General features: G+C 37.7%; 1 protein-coding gene across 22 annotated transcripts in view; it reads left to right on the plus strand.

Moving 5' to 3' along the window:
* PARD3 (par-3 family cell polarity regulator) overlaps positions 1 to 21,592 on the plus strand; it is a 676,839-nt gene that overhangs the window by 261,795 nt on the left and 393,452 nt on the right. Inside the window, exon 1 of one of the 22 annotated variants that reach the window (XM_077152106.1) lies at positions 1,729 to 1,866. The exons of 20 other annotated variants lie outside the window; for them this stretch is intronic. In XM_077152106.1, coding sequence (XP_077008221.1) covers positions 1,849 to 1,866 — 18 coding nt within the window. In that variant the 5' untranslated portion in view covers positions 1,729 to 1,848. One more of the 22 variants, XM_077152112.1, reaches the window with a different exon arrangement.

Here is a 21,592-nt window from a genome sequence, read left to right on the forward strand (position 1 = left end):
GCCCTTGTCTCTGTGATGTGACATGTTCCACAGAAGACATCGTCAGTGGTGTGGTCTAAATATGCCAACATCTTTGTTTAGCAGACAGAGGTTATGCTGTCAGCCCGAAAGAGTGTTACTTCCTGGGCTTCAGGGGGTTGGTATAAGATTCAGATTGAAGGTTTCCTATGATGTCAGAATTCATCTATAGAAAATTTTTAGAATGCGAAAATTTTTTTTTTTGTCCCTTTAGGAATATAGATCGGATCTTGGCACAGAAGGCTTTTTGAATCTTACACTATAGATTAGAGAGATTTAAATTTTCATTTCTCGAAAGGAGTTGATCTGCAGTGTTGGTACTTCAGTGTCGGAAGTCCTTCCCTTCTCTTTGCATTTGTTGCTTATGCAAATATCACATGTGAAATATTAATTATTCTGCAGTTACATACAGGATTAAGGTTTCTCTTAGGCAATAAATAAGAAATCTTCTAAGTGCCTTGTTAAATAATGTGTTCAGACTGGAAAAGAAAGTTATTAACTTTATTCCTAAACATCTTCTTTCTGCAGTGTTACTTTCAGTATGTCCTTATGTTTTGATTATTTAATATTTTTTGAATGGGGATTTTTGTTGTTGTTGTTGTTTAAAATTTTGCCTGAATGTTAATTTAAATTAAGACTGTGGGATCTTGAGAAAAAGTTGCTATGGTGATTTTAGAGTTAAACATGATGTCTCCAATTTAAGCATGGGATTCTGTTCTAAACTATATTTTAAATTCACTTATTTGGAACTTCATTATTTTTACAGAGAAACAATAGTATAAATAATATGTTCCGGACTTATTAAAAACACTTAATTAAGTCAGAAAGTAAAGAAACCATTTGTACATTTACTGGTTCCTGTCCCTTCTCCTCTCCCCCCGATTAATGCTTGCTCTGAAGAGGGAGGCATAGCAGATGGTCTCTTTGAATGGCAGTTCTTCTTGCCTTATGGGATTCAAAATAATAGTGTGTGTTGAACCATAGTGTGCACTGGAGGATTTATTAATTCCTTCAATAAAGATTTACTCTGTGCCTACTAGGTGCAAGGCATTTTTTTCTAGGCCCTGGGGATACAGCAATGTACAAAATGGACAACAACTTCTGCCCTAAAGCTGCTGGTATTTGGGAGTATAACTAATTAAATGCCCTAAGAAAGGAGGGAGAGGCCAGCAGAAAAAGTCTAGCTGCATGGCTTTTCCACTAAATGGCAAAAAATCATTAGGAAAGAAACATTGTGGTCCTCGAAGCTTCTGCTCTTTAGACTCTGGCTACAAAATTCCAACCTCTGCACTATCTGTGGTACAAGGGAACTCCCCTCCTAAACCATAGGATCCTAAAGGTAGCCACAAATTCTGCGTAGTCTTCATGTTTCAAGAAAGCCTAAAATCACTGATGTGCTGGTAGATATTTAACAATTGGCTCTTGGCTAGCTTAATGTTTGCCACTTTCTGTGGTGTAAATACTCCTGCCATGGCCTATTTCAAGAAGTCAAGATGAGTGTGGAGATGGAAAGAGATGTAATATTCCTTATTGCAAAATGCAGTAAGATGATTAGGAAATGGTGAGTTTTAAGTATTTATTACATTTGGTTTTAATTTAAATAAATAAGTTGCAAAATTCCTGAAAATTTAACAGTCAGCTCTTAATAAGTCCGTCCTGACAGCTCCAGCCCACTACAACACCTTCCCTAATATCCCTGTGGCCAGAGGTCTGTTGGAACCCAGGTTTTTTTAGAATGGTAATGTCTAAAATGTGTCATAATACGGAACGCCCCTGTGATGTCTGAGGTGGAACCCTGTAGTCAAAACATTGATATTTCTGTGGCAAAACATGAATATTTACCAACAAGTGAGTAAATAATATTAGGACTAATTTTGCATCGGGGAAGATTTACTACCAAATGTGCCTCTTACAAACTTAGGAGAAAACTTCATTTCTGGAAGCATTTGGATTTTGGAATTGTGGCTAGGGGATAATGAACTTGTATGTGCGCAAATCAAGGTTTGTATTCCAGCTGTAGACTGTCGTGTGTTTGCTTTCTCAATATGTGAGAGAACATAAGTTCCGCACACTTTCCTTTTCGCATCCTAGCTGCCCTTTCAGGTCAGGTACATTGGCAGGCATTTGTGCCAGCTAGGTTTCCCTGGAAGGCTCTTCCCTTGGGACCCTCTTTTCCATCCTTCAAGACTCGTCCTGTGCTTCATTCTTTCTGGCAAGCCTCCTGACCCCACCTGCTCCCGTGCTTCTCCCCCATGGATCTGCTGCTTCTCTGTGTGCAGCCCTCTGCGCTTTACACGACCTTCTATGGCTGCCCTTTTACCCCATGTTGGGTGTTTAATGCCAAATGGTAAGGGATACAGAGGCTACAATTCAATCAGCCCCTGGGCTGATACTCTCGCAAGTGTGATGAAGCCCATAGCTACTTCTCAATTGTGGATCCCTGCAGTGGAAATGCATTTCTCCCAGTGCTTGGGATATTGACTTTGTTTCTTTGAAAAACTTCTTTTCTCTCAACTCCCATGATTGAGATAGCTTTAGTTAGAGTCCAATCAGGCGCTTATACATGCCTTTGTATACCTGTTGTGACCTGTTTATCAGTGAGCGTGTATCTATCTGAGGGACTTCAGCTGGTTGTAGCATCTAGAAATGAAGCCACATTAGGGAATCAGAGGTGATGCATCTTCTCCTTGTGTGAATACTAAGTGTGCCAATTTCTTGACTCTTTCATAGTTTTTAAGGCTCCACAGTGAATATTTAATATCAAGAACTCTGACTCCCCAGTTTTAGGAGTTTTTCATAAAAATTATATTTTTATGAGGGAAAACTAATGAACAAACAGCTTATTTTAATTATATAAAAGTTTCATTCAGCTTTAGACCTTTCTTTCTTGGTGAAAAGTATTATATATAAAGCTTTGAAAATCTAGTTGTGCAATACGCTACTTTTATTCATTTCTTACACTTAGAATGAGATGTCACCAGTTTTGAAGTGACTTTTTTCCCTCCTAATTTACCACTTGCCTAAGTGTACTTTTCCATCTGACAGTGTTGAATCAGGTCAGTTTTTATGTGGCAGCAACTTATAAATAATGTTCTTTTTTTTCCCAAAGAAAAAGCAGCAGCTTATAATGGTTTATTTATATGAAGTTTTTTTTTTGTTTTATTTTTAGGTAATCTTGATGCTTATTGTCTAATCAGATTTATGTTTTGAAATAAATATCAGTTTGCCCATTTTTTTTAGTTTAAATTTCCCTTGCTTTTAGGTCAGTTACATATCAACACTGGTTTTACATGTTTCTGCGTTGGCTTTTTCTGCATTTACTATCATGCCTCCATAGTCCTGCTGTCCAGGGGGACTCTGGTCTGACAGTCATTTTATTGTCCAGGTGGTTTCCAGCTTCTGGGTCATTGGTGCATTTATAGCTTGTAGCGATGTTTCTTCTGTGAGTTGAGAGAGAAAGTTGTTGGTGAAGAGTGTGGACCCTGAAGCAGTCATGGTTTGGGGTGATGTGCTTTTGAGTCCATGGACACCCCATCTCAGCCTCCTGGGCTTGGGTGTACAGTTCTGCTGTGCCTCTTCTAACTCTGTCCTTAACTTCTTGTAGCTTGTTCCTCTTGTCCTGTGTCAGAATCTTTATTTGCATTTCTATCCTTTATTTTCTTTATATATAATATAATTCAATTCAGGATTGAGTAGACCTTGAGTTAAAAAAAAAAAAAAGAGTAGAAAATTCCTTTCAATTTCATTTTTGACTTTGATCCCAATCAGATGTTGCTCAGTTCCCACCTAAAGCCTGTATCACCTTTCTTTCCAATACTGTTATACTTTAAATTTATGATGTCCCATCCAAGGACAAAGGCTCAACCAGGAGCTATGGAAACCAGAATTTAAGATTCCATATTGGTGGTGGGTATTCTCATGCGCACCCCATCTTCTAAGAGATGATGAGTGTTTTTAGGACCTCTACAAAGAAATGTGATGATACTTTGGAAATAATCATTCTGTTCTTATTTCCTTATGACTGTCTTTCTATAGATTTTCAAGTAGCGTCTTTAGAATAAGGATATAAAGAACGTGAACCTTGTCCAGATCAAATCCTTGGCATGTTTTACTCTTTGATGCATATTGGTTTTGGACCCACTTCTGCTACCACTCATTCCTTTTGTTCAGTGAATTTGTGAGTCCCTATAGATTTGGAGACATAATAACACTCAGTGATTTACATGTTTTTAAACTTTTATAAACTAAAAATCAGTTTCAATGGGGGGGGGTGAAATGAAAGCTCTCAGAACATTTTTTGAGGAATATGTGGAGACATGCTGTTTCTAATGTTCTTTACTACTATTCTGCTATGCTGAAGCCTCATTCATTGGTTCTGATTTTGGAAACATAGGTATTAGCTAGAGGTTGAGATGCATGGTGGGAGGGACGCCGATGTGAAGTGGTGGTGAAGGATGTGGGATGGATTATCTTTGGAACATTCCAGCAGCCTTTTGTACACAGAATTCCTTACACTGCCCCACTTTTTTCTTTAACATTATTAATAAGAATAATGACTTAATTCCATTACCACTGATTTGGGTAATTATCTAGTAGGTTTAGTACCTTTGAACAAGAGGGTTTTGTAACAATAAAATTTTGAATGTTTACCTGGTGTTAATTATAATCATATTTGACTTTTTAGCGTTAATATATTTTCAAGATAATTGTAAGTTGAACATTAGTTTTAAAAATTGTCCTACTTTCACAGTAGACTACTTGAATATGTACTGCTATCCTTGGTTAAATAAGATGATGGAAGAAACTTAGTCTATTGTATGAATTACCCCTTTTTATATGTTACAGGAAATAGTCATTCCTCTTAGTCTCTTAGACACTTGGGATTGATGCAGGCTGAGATAGCATTCTTTGGTGGTGCCAGCCATCTGATCTTTCCACCAAATTTAGTATTTTTTGCTGCTGTACTAGTTTTTCTTTTTTTTTTAAATTATGATGTTCTTCCTTTCATTCTCCCCATCTCCACCTGTTTCTACCCATGACATTAAACTTCCATAAGAAACATGGAGAAGAAAATATAGGAGAGAGTGTACACATAAATGGCTATCTACTATGGTTTTCTAAATGGTTACATGATTTTTTTTTAAGAGTAAAAAGAAGGCAGAAAACTTATGAAATACCCATGTAAGAGTACATACAGCATGCAGGCACTCTCTAGAAGACAGAAGTGAGGGAGGCGAGAAGCTTTTTTTTTTCTTTAACATCCCTGTTCATAGCAACTTTATTTACAATAGTCAAAAGGTCGAAGCAACCCAAGTGTCCATCAATAGATGATTGGATAAACAAAACGTTGTTGATTCACGTAATGGAATATTATTCAACCATAAAAAGGAATGGAGTTCTGATTTGCACTGCAGCATGGATGAATCTTGGAAATGTGATGTGGAGTGAAATAAGCCAGACACAAAAAGACAAATATTGTATGACTGTATGATCTCATTTATATGAAATTCATATAATAAGCAAACGTCACAGACAAGTCGATTACAGGTTACAGCAGCCATGGCTGTGGGGTGGCAGCAGTGGGTGTGGCCAAGGGGGAGTTATTGCTTAATAGATACAGAGTTTCTGTTTGAGATGATGAAAAAGTTGAGGTACAGATCCTAGCACAAAATTGTGAATGGAATTAATGTCGCTGAATTGTGCACTTGAAAGCGGTAAAAATGAGGAATTTTGAGTTGTATATCTGGTACTACAACAAACAGTATAAATAAAATTAAAGTGAAAAATTGCTCTATCTTCAATTTTCCACCTCTCTTCCCAAGAGATAACTGGTGTGAGGTGGAGGACGTGTAACTGAGAAATTAGGATTTAACAAATGACTGTGACTACTGCCTCATTATATAGATATTTCTTTTTAGTATCTAGTATTTTAGAATAACCAAAAGGAAATATTTGAAGTTGTTGAACAGTAAGCCTATAGCCCTGATCTTTGATAATGACTGTATAACTGTACTGAAGAAAAGTCAGTTGCCCATGTGTGTTTGGCTCTACTTCTGGCTGTTTTGTTCTGTTAACTAGCACTGTCTTATTTAACTCTATGGTAAGTCTTAAAATTGGGTACAGTGCAATACTAGTGGTCGGTAAGAGGGAAGGGTAAGGGGCTATGGGATGTTTGGGGTTTTCTTTTTTTCTTTTTATTTCTTTTTCAGGAGAAATACTAATGTTCTCAAAATGATCGGGTGATGAATGCACTGCTATGTGAACCACTGATTGTGTACTTTGGATGGGTTGTATGCTATGTGAATGTATCTCAATCAAATTACATTCATAAAAAAAGAGATAACTACTGTTACCAGTTTCTTGAACATCTCTGGAGAGAAATTGTAGGCATAAGCAGGTCTCTGAATTTGTGACCATTCCCCACATCAATGTAGCACATTTTACATATCGAGTATATGACTCTCTTCAGGAGACTTCCTGAGTTAGCATACTATCTCTCCATCTCTCTAACAACAACAGCAAAGTATTGTTTATTGTTAATAATAAACAATAATTATTCAATCCATTGTTGAAAAGTACAAGTCTGTTACTTTGTAGTATGTCGCTGAGTTTTGCTTGTCCGGTGTTTCCTCGTGATTAAATTAAGCACGCACACTTTTGGCAGTGATACCACAGAAAGGATGTGTCTTTCTTAGATGCTTCGTGTCAGGAGGCATCTCACATTAGTCCGTGTTATTGTTAGTAAGCACATTCACATTTCGATCACTTGGATAAGGTGGCGTCTGTTAGGTTTCTCCAATACAAATTTACCAATTTTCCTTCTGTAATTAATAAGAAATCCATGGGTAGATTCTTTGAAACAATATAAGTGTTGTCTCTGTAAAACATTCATTTCAAGAGTTTTACATCCACTAGTGTTTTTTTTGCCTGAATCAGCTATTACTGTGATGGTTAAAAATGATATGTATTAGCTTTTTTTTCACTGTCCTCAAACCCTGCTGAAATCTAGGTCCAGGCTGGCTGAGTAGCACTGTGAAGTGCCTCTGGGACCTGTCTTACCCCTGCAAGACACTTACCATTTCCAAAATGCTCAACCTGCAGTCTCAGAGGAAGAGTGCATTCCTTGAACTCTTTCTTCTCAGAGATCTTGTGCCTTGTCTTATATTTGTTCTAGGGTCTCACCAGGTTCTCTTTTTCCTTGGACATGGAATCTAGGTCTTTGGTTTTGAAACAAGATTTGGACTCTTGACTCTGAAACCCCAATTTCTTTAGCAAGTCGTTCTCTGGAACCAGTCCCAGGGTGCGGGTTTGTCTTGCGCGCCTTGATGAGAGCGCGTAATTGGGAAGGTGGAGAGGTGGTAGGGCACCATCTGGCTTCTCTCACTTGAGTCTCTGCAGGGGGATCTTGCCTGTGGGCTTGGCTTGGTCCTAAGGCCTGCTCAGGTTCTGTTCTCTGGAATGAGTGTGTAGCTCTTAGATTCCAAAACCAAATCTGGATTCCAGACTCTTTGGTGTTAATTTCTAAAGCAAGCTTTTGTTTGGTGGCATAACCTGGGGGAAGGTTTTGGTTGAAAGTGTCTGAGGATCTTCAGCTGATCTTCTGAGTTTAGTGTGATGGCACCTTTGACATGTAGCAACGATCTTGCTTGCGGAGTTTTTCTGGGCCACGTTGACAGAGATTCCGGGTGTTTCAGACATGTGAGTAGAAGTGGTTACATAATGTTTTTGGATTTAATATTATTTTAAGCCCTGAGTAACTTGCCCAGTAATACAGTTAGTCTTCCAAATAAACGTAACAGGGTGATCATGATGTGATGAAGACAACCACTACACCTCCACTACATCCACCACTGCCACACAGCCACGACAACCGCCACCACACACCCATGACAGCCACCACCACACAGCCATGACAACCGCCATGACAACCACCACCACACAGCCACGACAACCACCACAACAACTGCCACCACACAGTCATGACAACCGCCATGACAACCACCACCACATAGCCTCTGCAACCACCACAACAGCCACCACACAGCCATGACAACCGCCATGACGACCACCACCACATAGCCTCGACAACCACCACGACAGCCACCACCACACAGCCACATCAACCACCACAACAACCACCACCACACAGCCATGACAGCCACCCCCACACAGCCATGACAACCACCACCACACAGCCATGACAACCGCTACAACAACCGCCACCACACGGCCATGGCAGCCACCATCACTCAGCTACAACAACCGCCACCATGACAACCACCACCACACAGCCATCACAACCACCACAACAAGCACCACCACACAGCCAGGACAACTGCCATGATAACTGCCACCACACAGCCATGACAGACACTACCACACAGCTACAACAACCACCACCACACAGGCATAACAACTGCCATAACAACCACCACCACACAGCCATGACAGCCACCACCACACAGCCACAACAACCGCCATGACAACTTCTACTACACAGCCACAATAACTGCTACCACACAGCCATGACAGCCACCACCACACAGCCACAACAACCACTACAACAACCACCACCACACAGCCAGGACAACTGCCAGCACAACTACAACCACCACCGCAAACTCTGCCCCCGCGCCACTTCTCTACTGTCACCAGTTCTTGAGCTCACTTTCTTTGTGCCTGTCACTTTGCTTAGCACCTACAAATATAGACTTATTTCATGCTGCTAACAGCTTTACAAGGATTATAACAGCTTCATGAGGTTGCTGTTATCATCATCTTCATTTAAAAAACTGAGGCTCAGAGAGGTTACCCAACACCACTCAGCTTGTTAGTAGTAGAGTTTGGATTTCGACCTGTGTCTCCCAGACTTCAAATGTTTTGTCTTCTGTCACTCGCCAGCCTCAAAAGTGAATGCATCCTTAAGGCTGTACTCAATTCCTTCCTGTTTCATTAAGTCTTTCCATTTACTTGACCCCACATTGACTTCTCTTTTCTGTATTCGCATAATATTCATATTATTTCCATAGCTTAATACCTCCTGATATGACAGTTGTTGCCTTACACACATAGGTAATCCTCCAAAAATTAACTTGTTGGCTATTTGGAAATTAAAATGTAGCCTTCCATGAAAATTGGGTTCTTTCATATCCCCTGCTAGTTCATGGAAGTCTACTGCATGTTTTATAGAGCTGAAATATCTGTCCTGAAAAATAGCCTTGCAGTGGCTGTTTTGTAATTCCTAGCGAATGTAGGTGTTTAGGGGAAAGCCAGTTGAATCAGAGGAGCACAATGCATTTCTGGGTAAATGTGTCTCTCAGAACTAATACTCTTCCAGGTGATATGTGACTTTCTTTTTCTTTGACATGGCCTTTTCTGAGCAACCCTATGCTTACTGGCCATGCTGTGTGCTGTGTCCTGGACAGCATCGTGCAGTGATTCTGAGCAAAATCATTACTTTGGGTACCTTTGGGCAAAATCCCAGTTCTGCCACTTAGAAGCTGTGGTTGACCATGGCTAAGTATCTTAGCTAAGTTTTCAGTTTCTTTTGATGTAAAATGGGATGATAGTACGACTTGGTGTGTTTTTGAAGATTAAATAAGATAATGTGTCAAAGGCTAAGTAAGCACAGTAGTGGTTACTACTACTGTGATGTTAGTAGCTGTCGTTAGTATCCCTGCCTCTACTGCTGCTGCTATTGTAATCAATTTAACATTCAGGAGTCTTGTGTTATGATTTTCTTCTCTTCTAACGATGTAGAGTTATTGAACATTGCTTCATTCTAGGTCCTAACTTTGAACATATATAAACTGTAAAATAGGAAGATGGAACAGATTTGAAAATTTTGAATTGATACTTCAGGTTAAAAATAATGAGAATTAGAAGATGTTTAGAAAAGATTCATACTCTGCTAATATGTAACATTTTGATGTCAGAGTGATATGATGGATTTAAGGAATGTTTATTGATTTTTAGTTGACTTACGAAAGTGTGGTTTTTATTCTTTCTCTAAGAACAGGAATCTGTGAATCTGCTGACACTATATTCAGAATTTAAAGCCTCTGTGTACCTTTCTATGGGAAAGATTCATTCATAGCTTTATTAAATTATCAACAGCATTTAACACAGTTCCTGGCATATAGTAGTTGCATAGTCTAAATAAGAGAATGATTTAAGAGAAGCAGGTGGTGGGCCACCTTCTTGGCTGGTGCAGAGTTGACTAATCAGAGATTGGAGCTGCTGTATTTTAGGAAGAGGAAAGGTAGAAACAAGACAAGAGGGGGCGGGAATTCCAAAAACGAGATCTGTTTTTTTTGCATTAATTTACTGTTTCCTGGGATTCTAGACTCAGCATAGTCCAAACGTACTTTTGGGTTTTCGAAGAGTAATAAGATCTAGATTTTTATTCAGAGTATTGAAAAATAAGAGGACAGTGACATGGGTAATTGGTGTCATTCCTTGAACTGAGGGGTCTGAAACAAATATGTTTTTTTCTTCTGCTTGTAAACTGGTCTAAGCAAAAGATTGAGGTCAGGAATGGAGAAGACTTGCACTGCTTATTATAACTTGCCTACACTTTTTGATGATAGGATAATTGATATTAATTTATCATATATTTTTTGTGCACCATTATCTTGAGAATTGGGCAAAGGGAAAAAAAAGGGATGGAGCATTAGCAGGGAGGGTCGGAAAGATTAATGAAACAACCCTTTTTACAAGAAAATAAAGAACTGTCTATAGAATCTTCATCTCTTAAGACGAGCACATTTTGAATTTGAATTGATCTTCTTAGTGTTACTTGAACAAGTATTTGAGTGTCTTTTTTTAAGACAGTGGGCTAAATATTAAGTTTATCGATACTTTTGGTATTCATCCAAAATTATTGAAATTATTTTAGCACTGGTGTGAAATAATGTTAGTTACATTTGTTAAAAATATTTTTTGCTGTAACCTTTCCTGAGAGTGTATTTATATGCCTCTTTGTGATATTTGAATACTATTGATCACTCCTTATATTTTCCCTTTCCAGTTTTTATGAAACCGTGCTTTCTTGGGTGAACATACCTTCTTTTGTCAATTCTTCTCAAAGTCCTTTGAAGGTGGGATCAGAGGAAGGAAAGATAAACCTGCAGTTTCAACTCTGCCATCCAGGTTTTGGTCCTGGTTTTCTTGCACTTTCCACATTCAGATTGGGGTGCTTAATAAAACCTATAGCTTCACCTCCCACTTAAATGCTGATGTAGCATAAGTATATAGCATAAGTACATATTTCTAGCTTTGAACTCGCCTTTTCACCATAGACTGGGAATTGGGTACTGGGTTTGTGAAAATTGCTTCAAATGGAAAGCATCATATTTTGTCCCAAACTTGTTTGTCCTTCGCCCAGTCACCCAAGCCCCAAGGCGCTGCCTCCTCTTTCACAGTCCTACCTATCCCACTAACCAAATCCTTTTAAATAAGTCTAAATTCTGCATTTTAATAATTATACATTTTAATTGTTTCTTCATTCCACTGCCTTTCCATTAATCCAGGCCCTCATGGCTTCTTCATTATTGGACTAACGAGGTGTGAGTATTTACCCTCTAGTTCTTTCTTCATACTCCTTAAAACCATCTGCAGAATAAATGCAAATTAAATTGGTGTGCATTCAAGGATGTCCCACCATTTCCAGTGTAGTCTGCACTACTTAACTTAATACCAGCACCCATCACCTTCCTTTGTGGATAACCTTAAACTCCGGTAACTTCCCAGATAATACTACTAGCTAACATTTACTGAGTAGTTGATATATTCCAGGTACTAGTCGAAGCAATTTGTCATAATTAAATAAGATAACATATACAAGAAACTATGTAGCAGTGAGACACAACGAGTTGAAGAAACTTCCCAAGGTCACACTATTAGGAGGTCACCTCTTTCTGCCTTATTTATTTTAGGGAGCTGGTTCAAGATTAATAACCTCCTGGTAATGAAATGAAGACAGTGTAATACAAACCACTGGATGAACTTGACCCCACCTCCATATTGGTGGTCAACTATGTTTTCTGTGAGAATCAAATGAAAAGAAAGCAGAGGTTTTGTCTTTCCTCAAACTATTTTCTTTGAAATTTCAAAGTTTCCAAAAAATATTTGTGCTTTGCTAAATCCATTAGATGGCACTGGTATTTACTTTTGAAAAGATTTGCATTTAAAAAAAGATTTGCATTAAATGCCAGTATTTAGCGACTTGTGGATTGGGGGAAATATTTAACTTGTAGCTTATTTCTTTTACCTGTCAAATATGGGGGAGAAGAAATTGACACACAATTGGTATTTATTCTATGTTCGCTTTAAAAAAAAAATTGTTAAACAGGTTATATTAATGAAGAGTTGTTATAATGAATTTTATTATTTAGTTACTTCTTTAATAAAACTGACAGTTGATTAAAATGAGCCTAATTTAATCAGCATTGTATTACATACTGAAGATAATTTAGGCTAATGTTAAGGACACCTTTATCTCTTCTTTGTAAAAGGTATTGAAATAATGAGATTAGTAGGAAAGGAGTCAGAAAACATTTGAAGTTTTTCATCTTTGCCTCTGGGTGGATATTTAAAAATCACACTCTGTTCCTTTTTGCATGCAAATTAAACTGAAAGGCATTTTCAATGTAACATTAGCATTATATTTTACGAAACAAATTCATTGAATTTTGATCTTTGCTAATGTTGGCTTGTGGTTGTCAGACTGAATACTGGCATTTTATTATGCATCATTTTAAACTGAACTTTCAGTCAGAACTTTAAGTGAAACGAAGTAATGATTGTGATGCATCTTAATTTGAAAATGAATCACTTATAAGCAGCAACTTCCATTCATTCCTACTTTGCTTTCCTTAGGTCACTTTTTTATCCTATATGGCTGACTCCCTCTAGATACCCATTCCCCCAATATATCTTAATAGAATCAGTGGGATTTCTTTCCGTCTTTTAAAGCAGTTAAAGTGCTCTCATTTTTTTCTGATGAAGCTTTCAGATGGAAGCTAAGATGTCAGTGGGGGGCCTAGTTCAAATTGTGAAGTCAGCAGTTGAAAGGAATAGTAACTCCCAGGTGAGTTCCGTATACAAATGGCAGGTTGCCTTGGAAACATGTCTGGCTCTTTGAATTGGAGATATTATCTTGTCTGGAAATGCCAGAGATGATGATTTGCTCACCTCTTAAGAAATATGTTCCTATTGCATCATCTTTAGATCTAACATTGTGTTGAGATATTTTCTGTGACTTGTGCAAATTGCTTAACTACTTCCTAGTTCTGATTGATTGACTGGAGCCATTGCCAAGTTTTCTTTTCTAGTGCTTTTAATTTTAAACATGATTTGCAAAATTTAGAGCTGAGGAATTGATCCTTCAATTTCTATTTTAAGATAGGAAGTTTTCTACCACTATTGCCAAAATATAAAGTAATGTAGTTCACCAGATTTGACTGGCAAGAAGTTTTAATGATGGCTAGATTTTTACATTTTTCAGCAGTGGAATGAAGGATGGGTTAATTGGGGACTCAATGTAAATGTTCAAGTTCTATGACATGATGTAACTTGAAGGAAGACATGGGCTGATTTTACCTGTCTTCCTGGAGGCACCTGATGCAAACTCAGGTACAGAGCTCTATGGTACAAGTTGGTTGGTCTTGTAACTTAAATGGGGCTTCTTACTTTCTCTAATAAAACATTTATATCGGTTGTTTTTATATGCTGGTTATTATTTATATGCTGGTTGCATGGTGGGACAGAATTTGGATGTGTTGGTGGGTGTATGGAAATAAGATTTCCAGGTCAATGGAGTAGGCCCTAGTTTAATTTACCAAGCTAGTTGCCTACATGGAAGAGGTAAAAAGACTACAAGGGTACCTTCCTAACCAAAAGACTCAGTACCCATCAAATTGAGACAGAAATCCAGTAGCTCTAGGGAGCAGGGCATGAGCTCTTGCTTTTTAGGGTGATCATGCCTGATGGAAATTATGTGCTGCTTTTCTAGGCAGAAAATTCACATCAGCGTGTTGTTTCTGGCTGCCATAAGTCAAGGACTGGGGAGAGCTGATGTAGAACTAGAGTGAAGGGGGAAAAACCACAGAGGGTGGGAAGAAGGCCAGAGTGTCACTTTGCCCACACTTTGTTGGTGGGTTTTGGTAGCAGGGCTTTTATTTACAGCTTAGAGTATGCTACTGAGAACTGTTAGGTCGGGGGAATGTGGAAGGGCACTGCAACTGGAGCTGTGGAGGCTGTGTCATGCCTCCCAACCTGACTTCTGGAACTAATGAACCGCCCCTTCCAGATGTCACCTGACCTCCATCCTTAAAAGCTTCCTGCGCCAAGGTCCATGCGGTGACTCACCTCCCTCCATCTTGGGTTTGGTGAGCTCTGCCCGGGAGCACAGAAATACCCCCCATACACACTTTAAATTTCCTGGTCTAACTTTCTTCTTTCTCACCCTTTCTCCTCCTAAACCTTTCAAGAACCAAGTTGTGTATGTGTGTGGCTATGGTATTTTCACTTGACTCATTAAGCCATATCTGTTTTCTGTATGATGTTGTATTTTTTCTTTTTTTTTTTTGTCATGGGTAGGTAGCAGAAATCAAACATGGCAGGCGAGAACTCTGCCTGCTGAGCCACCGTGGCCCACCTTGTACTTTTGATTAATACATTTAAAAAAAACTGTATCCTCAATACCCAGATTGTGGTATTCATTGAAGAAATAATTCTTGATGTATTCTATTATTTACCATTCATTAATGCCATGATTCCTGAACACATGTAACACAGAATTATTGTCCGCAGATTAAAGCACTATGTTATTAAATCCTATTTCCACATCTTACTTTTAGATAGATATATGTTGAAAGGTTGGTAGGGTGGTGGGGGATGAGATGCACAGGTGAGAAACAGCTGTCTTCAAAATCTCTAGCTATGGAGCTGAGAAGTTAAGGCAGATTTGAAGTCATCTCATGATGCAATGCAGGGAAAGACCTCCTAGCTCTTTGCCATTTTTGGCTTAGCCAGAAGGAAGAGTGGCTAGTGTTTGACGTGCTCCTGGCACTTTAAAGTTCCATATGAAGCTCTGAATATTTTGCATCAGACAAAGTATATTTAATCCTTAAAATGCTGATGAAGCACAGAATTAATGTCACATACATAATGTTTAAATGTTTTCAGTGGTGAGCTTGACAGTCTTCTGTAGTCAGTTTGCTTTTATTGGTTATAGTTTGTATTACTTATTCCAAATATCATTGGCCCAGATATATCCTTCTGCTATTGTCTTGCTTACTCTCCCTCTAAAATAGTAGCTCTATTTAAATGTTTTTAATGAACCATGAGAGCAACTGAGGCTCAGAAGATGATTAAGGATTTAGTATGGACTGTGTCATTAAAGTAAGTTCAGTCATCAGAAAGCTTACAAATTGATTTTATGGTACCTTTTTTTTCCATGTCTACATAATAATTACTAATTTCATTATTTCACTTCAAGGTCATATTTCTTCTTTCCCAGTTATGTGGTTTCTTTGACCGTGTGTTGATACCAAATCACACTAACACTACCTCCTCCAACTTGGAACCAGCCTATCTGTATGTGACTAGTCCATTTCACAGTTACTTTGCTGTATCTGACTGAGATGCTACTGCTGTTTTTTTGTGTGTGCATGTGAACACGCTCGCAGTAGTACGATGTAGTTGTAACATCACGAAGGGGCACACATGGAAGGGTGGCGCTTGTGTCTGGGGTGAGAGGAAAGAGGGTTTAGAATGTATTTGAGGTGTAGGTCAGCTAGCCCACAGCTCTTCACATTTGCGTATTTCATTGTGGTTTGTGGTTGACACACTCAAGGCTATTAGTTGAACATAACTCTTAAAATGGGATCCTAATTAGTATGAAGGCTTGATGAGTGATGGAGTGTGTCACTTTTGAAGGGAGGCAGAATTAAATCCCAGCTCTGAAATGTAAGCGTCAGGACTGGAACGTGTCTGAGATAAACTTCTTTTATGGTGTGATTTCCAGATGAAGCACGAAATCATCCACAACCAAGAAATATTACCTTCTTAAAGCATGCTGTTAGCTCTTGTGGGACAGTTGACCTCTGATTACCGAGAGGTAGAACCTCATGATATTGGTGATCTGCTGTGTTGTTCAGGTAGTCACGGAAATGTTTTGCTGTTTCTAGATCATGTGGTATTTGAAATGGCACTGTGAAAGGTTTACCACATTAGGTTCATTTCTTGTGAGTTGATAACACACTAAGCTAATCTAACACAACCATGCTAGTGTCTGATCATTTTTCCTTTTATATATGTGTCATTATTATCACATTTGCTTTAGGGCAAACAACTAAGTGAAAAAAATTTTGAAAAGAATAAAAAAGAATTCCTTATACTTGGTCTATTTACGATTTTTTCCAACGACGTACCTGAATGAAAGGAGAGAAAAATTTTGAAGTATTGACCTGGGTGGCCTTATTTATAGAAATTCACAGACTGACCTATGGGAAGGAAAAGTCATCTAAGAGATAGTACTAATTTAGAATTTCATGAGCGGAACAGCTACATTTTAAACTTAAAATACATGTATCTCCAACTACTTTAATTTTATTGTTACTTTTTGGAAACTGCAATTTGCTGTAGTTTTCACATTTTTATGTATTTTGCCTTTATTCTTTATAGGCAGATCTACCCTTTCAAACGCTCTGCCATTTCTCAGACATGTTATTATATGATGCCATCATTATTTTGGTGTCCAAAAGTGTTGTTGTAATAGTACTGTGTTAGAATATTGAGAGATGTGACAAACACAGAGATCTATGTGCCAGAAGCACAGTCAAGTGGTTTTTTCCTTTGTTTCTTGCTGGGTTTTTTTTGGATGTTGCAGACATATGATTCATTGAATCTTTCTTATACATTGAATTCCTCTCTCTTATGCTCCTGTGTATGAAAGGTCTATTTGACGAATCTTCAAATTTATCCTGGTTTTTAAAGTATTTTTCCACATGCTTTGGGTCTTCTCTGGGACTGAAAATGTGATGCCTCTCTAAAGAATTGTAGGTCATTATTTTAAAGCCAAACAATTCCATGTATTAATGTCGTGTGTTCAAAGGACTTTCTTGAGACCCATGATAATCAGCTCCCTCTGGATATGTTCAGCCTGTGCTTGGAGAACGCAATAGACGTATTGCTCAAGGCATGTGCCCATGATGTGGCTTCTGAAGGTGCATGGAGTCAGAGCCTAGAGAACCCAGAGATATCACTTAGAGATTCACTCAACTTAAGGTGTCTGCCATTTTCCTGGTTGAAGGCAGAATCTGCCAGATCTTTGAATCTTTTTAAGCTCTTCTGATTAAGATTGAATGATCATATCACAAGCATTGAATTGTTTGATGTTATCTTGGTTACCTTCAATTATGTTCAGAAAACTTTTAGGTGTTGTTATCAAAATTACATTAAATTAGTAAGGTGGGTAATTACCTTTGGCTAATCAAGGATGATAGAATCCTATTTTTAAAGACTTATAGATAATCATCTCAGTCTCTTATTAATCTCTGAGCCTCACTTTTCTTTTCTGCAAAATGGAATAATAAAAGATACGTCATTGTTTAATGTAAGAAGTAAAGCATATGATTTTCTGGTTAGTACGGTCTTTGACCAGGATATTTTCTAGCAAGGCTTCTCCTTCTCCTTCCCTTTCTCTCTCTCTCTCTTATTACTACAATGTAGAAGTGTTTTTCATCAGTCTTCAGGTTACTCTTGAAATGGATTCTCAAATTTATGAAATTTTACCAACCACCAACATATTACGCCTTACCAAAAGCTAATAGCAAATTTGTGCTTACTTTGTTTCAGAAATTGTTATCTCATATCCCTTTGTCACCACAGATCTAGAACGGTAGCTATTACTACCATATCAGTTTTCTGTTGTCATCATTAAAAATTGCTACAAATTTAATGGCTTTAAACAACTCAAATTTGTTATCTTATAGTTCTGTAGGATTAGAAGTCTGACATGGATCTCACTGGCTAAAATCAAGGTGTCAGCAGAGCTGTATTCCTTTTGAATTCATTTCTTGCAGTCGAGAGGTTGCCTGCATTCCTTGACTTCTTTGCTGCATTCCCTCCTTTCATCCTCAAGGCCAGCAACATGGCTTTTGCCTGACTATTCATTCGATGTCACTTTTCTTTCTGACCACAGCTGAGAAAGGTTTTCCGCTTTTCCAGACTCATGTGATTAGGTTGGGCCCACCTAGAGAATCCAGGATAATCTTCCCAGATCTGAATCTAGTGCTTAATCTGTGTAACATCTGCAAAGTCTCCTTTGCCATGTGAAGCAAAATATTCGCAGGTTCCAGAAGATCTTGGGTGTTATTTTTTGCCCCCTATGACCACTGCCTTCTTCTAGATGAGTAGAGCAAGGCTTTAGAGATTTTAGAGGCCAGTGGATTTATTTATCAACAGCCATCCAAGAACTAGGTCTCTCAGATTCCAAATTCTGTGCTCTTAGCTACTTTGTTACACCCAGTTACAGGTTTTCACCTAGTAAAGGTGCCATCCTAGATCCAAGTCATTCACCAGTATTTATGTGTGAAAATCGATATAACAGTTTTTGTTTTTTTTTTAGCATTTCAAAGAGTTAAAATGACTTGTCATGTGGTAGGTGGGATTACATGGCAAAGCACTTTCTTTATACCTAGAGTATCCCAATTGTTATAATAACTTTTTGCCTTTTTTGTCATAGAGACTTGATGGATGGATGGAATTGAAGTAGCATTAAATAATAACTATTGAAAATAAAAATGAACTTTTGCAGATGATCTATTTCATGGGCATTAGTGAAAATTCCATCTGTTAAAATATGGATTTGAGTCATATTCACAAATTTAAAAGCAGACATTTCCTTTACTTTTTGAAGAGCGTGATAGAGATTTTTAATATGTGATGTTTTTGTGAAGGTCTCATTTTCTTTTGCTATGTTACTGTATTTATTCTTGTAGAGTAGATTTTTCTAAAATTATATATCCTTCCCAATTTAACACAAAATTACTTCATATCTGCACCTGGCACTTAAATTTTGGTTTAAAAGAAAGCTGTGGGATTGTGTCTTATATTGGCATATTGCAAATCACCAACTGTGATTCTGCCACTGAAATTCAAGCAGCATTTGTTCGTGACACAGTCCAGATTTCTTAACACTGTTTTCTAAAAATGCTAGAGATAATTATTGAAACTAATATACATGTATAAGTTTTTCCATCATTTGTGGCATTTACAAAGATTCTTTGTAATCTTCAATTTCCATTTTAAGTTTGCAGAAAGAACTTGATTCTTGAGAACACATAGTGAAAAGTTAATAACAAAACTGAGATTTCATTGGTTTGTAATCAAGCACCATAATGTCAAAACTTAACATCTTCAAAATGGATATTAAGCCACACACCTTTTGAGAAGTCTGATGATATTAAAATTAAGTATAGAAATTCAGAATACCTGAGAAGAGCTTGGCATGGATTTCATTAACTCTTATTTCCAAATAATTGAAATTTTAAAATTGGGTGGTGTTAGAAGGGAGGGCAATAATTTGGCCGATTTATCTATGAAAGTTTTATTAAAAATAATCACACTCATTTGTAAATATGTTGTCTGTGGCTGCTTTCACATTACAACAGTGGAAAGAGTAGTTGTAACAGAGACCATATGCAAAGTCAAAGATACTTACCTTTCTGGCCATTTTCAAGAAGTTTCCTGACCCCTAAACTCATGCTACCAGTCAGTGTCAGAAAAATGGAATGATTTTATTATGGTGTATTGAAACTTTGATATATATACACAAACACTTTTCCAGTTTTTGTAGCTATTAAAGATTTCTTTCCCCACTTATGCTGCTTATTATAAGGTTGAGTGGCCCAACTATTCATCCTACTTTGATTTCTTCTTACCACTTAACCTCCCTCCAGATTGTTTAATCAGCTAATTATATAGTATGCCGCAGCAGGGTTCTGAGCTTCCTGTTTGTCTACATGTCTCTATGACCTTACGATGGTGTTCTTTTTTGTCTTATGAACTGATTGATGATATGTAAATGTTTGTGGAATAGCAGTTGTTCAAAATGACAAAGCTGTCTATGAAGTGAGGTTTATAAGTACTGCTCACAGTCTGAAAATTTACCTTCTCCTTTAACTGATAGGGACATTGACATTGAAAAAGCTTGGTTTGGAAGCACATGAGGTAGTTTGTTTTGGGTATAGCCAAGATTTTCTTTTCCTTGGAATGCTAAGCTTAGCTGCTAAACTTGAGTTTAGGCTTAATGATTTAAGGGGATAACTGCTGCTTCTTGGAACTTTATTATTCTTTTTAAGAAGCACTTTTACTGTATTATTTATATGAGGGAACAATGAATTTTATTTTTAGAATTTTAAAATTTTATACTATAAAAAATTCTTTTACATTTACTTTGAAGTAGTTTTATATTTCAGAAGATTTGCAGAAGTGGTAGGAGAGTTCTCATATATCCTTCATGCTCCCCTAACGTTAACATCCTTCAAAACCATAGTACAATGTATCAAAATTAGGAAACTATGGGCGGGCCACGGTGGCTCAGCAGGTAAGAATGCTTGCCTGCCATGCCCGAGGACCCGGGTTCGATTCCTGGTGCCTGCCCACGTTAAAAAAAAAAAAAATTAGGAAACTAACATTTAGTCAGTACAATTAATGGTCAGATCTTGTGTGAATCTGCCAGCTTTCTTGCTAACATCCTTTCTCTGGTTCAGGCTGTTGTCAGGGTTCTCACGTTGCATGTAGTTATCATTTCTCCTTGGGTTCCACCAATCTGCAGTTTCCTCAGTCTTTCTCTGATCGTCATATCTGATGTTTTAAAATAGTATTAGTCAGGGCAGGCAATGGTGGCTCAGTGGCAGAGTTCTTGCCTGCCATTCTGGAGACCTGGGTTTGATTCCCGGAGCCTGCCCATGCCCAAAAAAATAGTATTAGTCAGCTTTGTAGAATGTCCCTCAGTTTGAGTTTGCCTGTTTTCTCATGAGTAGATCATGAAGTTATACATTTTTGTCAACATACCACAGAAGTAATGTTTTCTGCGTCTCAATGCATTGTATCGGAGGGTACATGATATTGATACATTTTATTTCTGGTTATGCAAACCTTAGTTAAGGTGGGGTCTGCCAGGTTTCTCTATTGCAAATATTCTATTACCTTTTTAATTAAAAGGTATCTCATGGGGAGATGCTTTGAAATTTGCAAGTATTCTATTACTTATCGTATTTTTACCTTCTGTGTTTAGCATCCACTGGTAAATATTGCCTGCAATAGTTATTACTGCAGTGGCTGCATAGTGATGATTTTTTATTTCAATCCTTCCTTTAATTGTGATGCTCCTGTGAGAAATAGTTGCCCCTTCTACCCTTTAATTATTTCTTCAATGATTTGTTGATATCACTATATGTTCAGAGATATTTAGTTTTTCTTTGGGTTGTAATCCAGTAATAAAATTATTTATTTTGTTTACAAGTAGTTCTGGCTTTGGCCATTGGAAACTTCTTCAAATGGT

Source organism: Tamandua tetradactyla, chromosome 1, assembly GCF_023851605.1.
Source record: "Tamandua tetradactyla isolate mTamTet1 chromosome 1, mTamTet1.pri, whole genome shotgun sequence".
Taxonomy (NCBI): domain Eukaryota; kingdom Metazoa; phylum Chordata; class Mammalia; order Pilosa; family Myrmecophagidae; genus Tamandua; species Tamandua tetradactyla.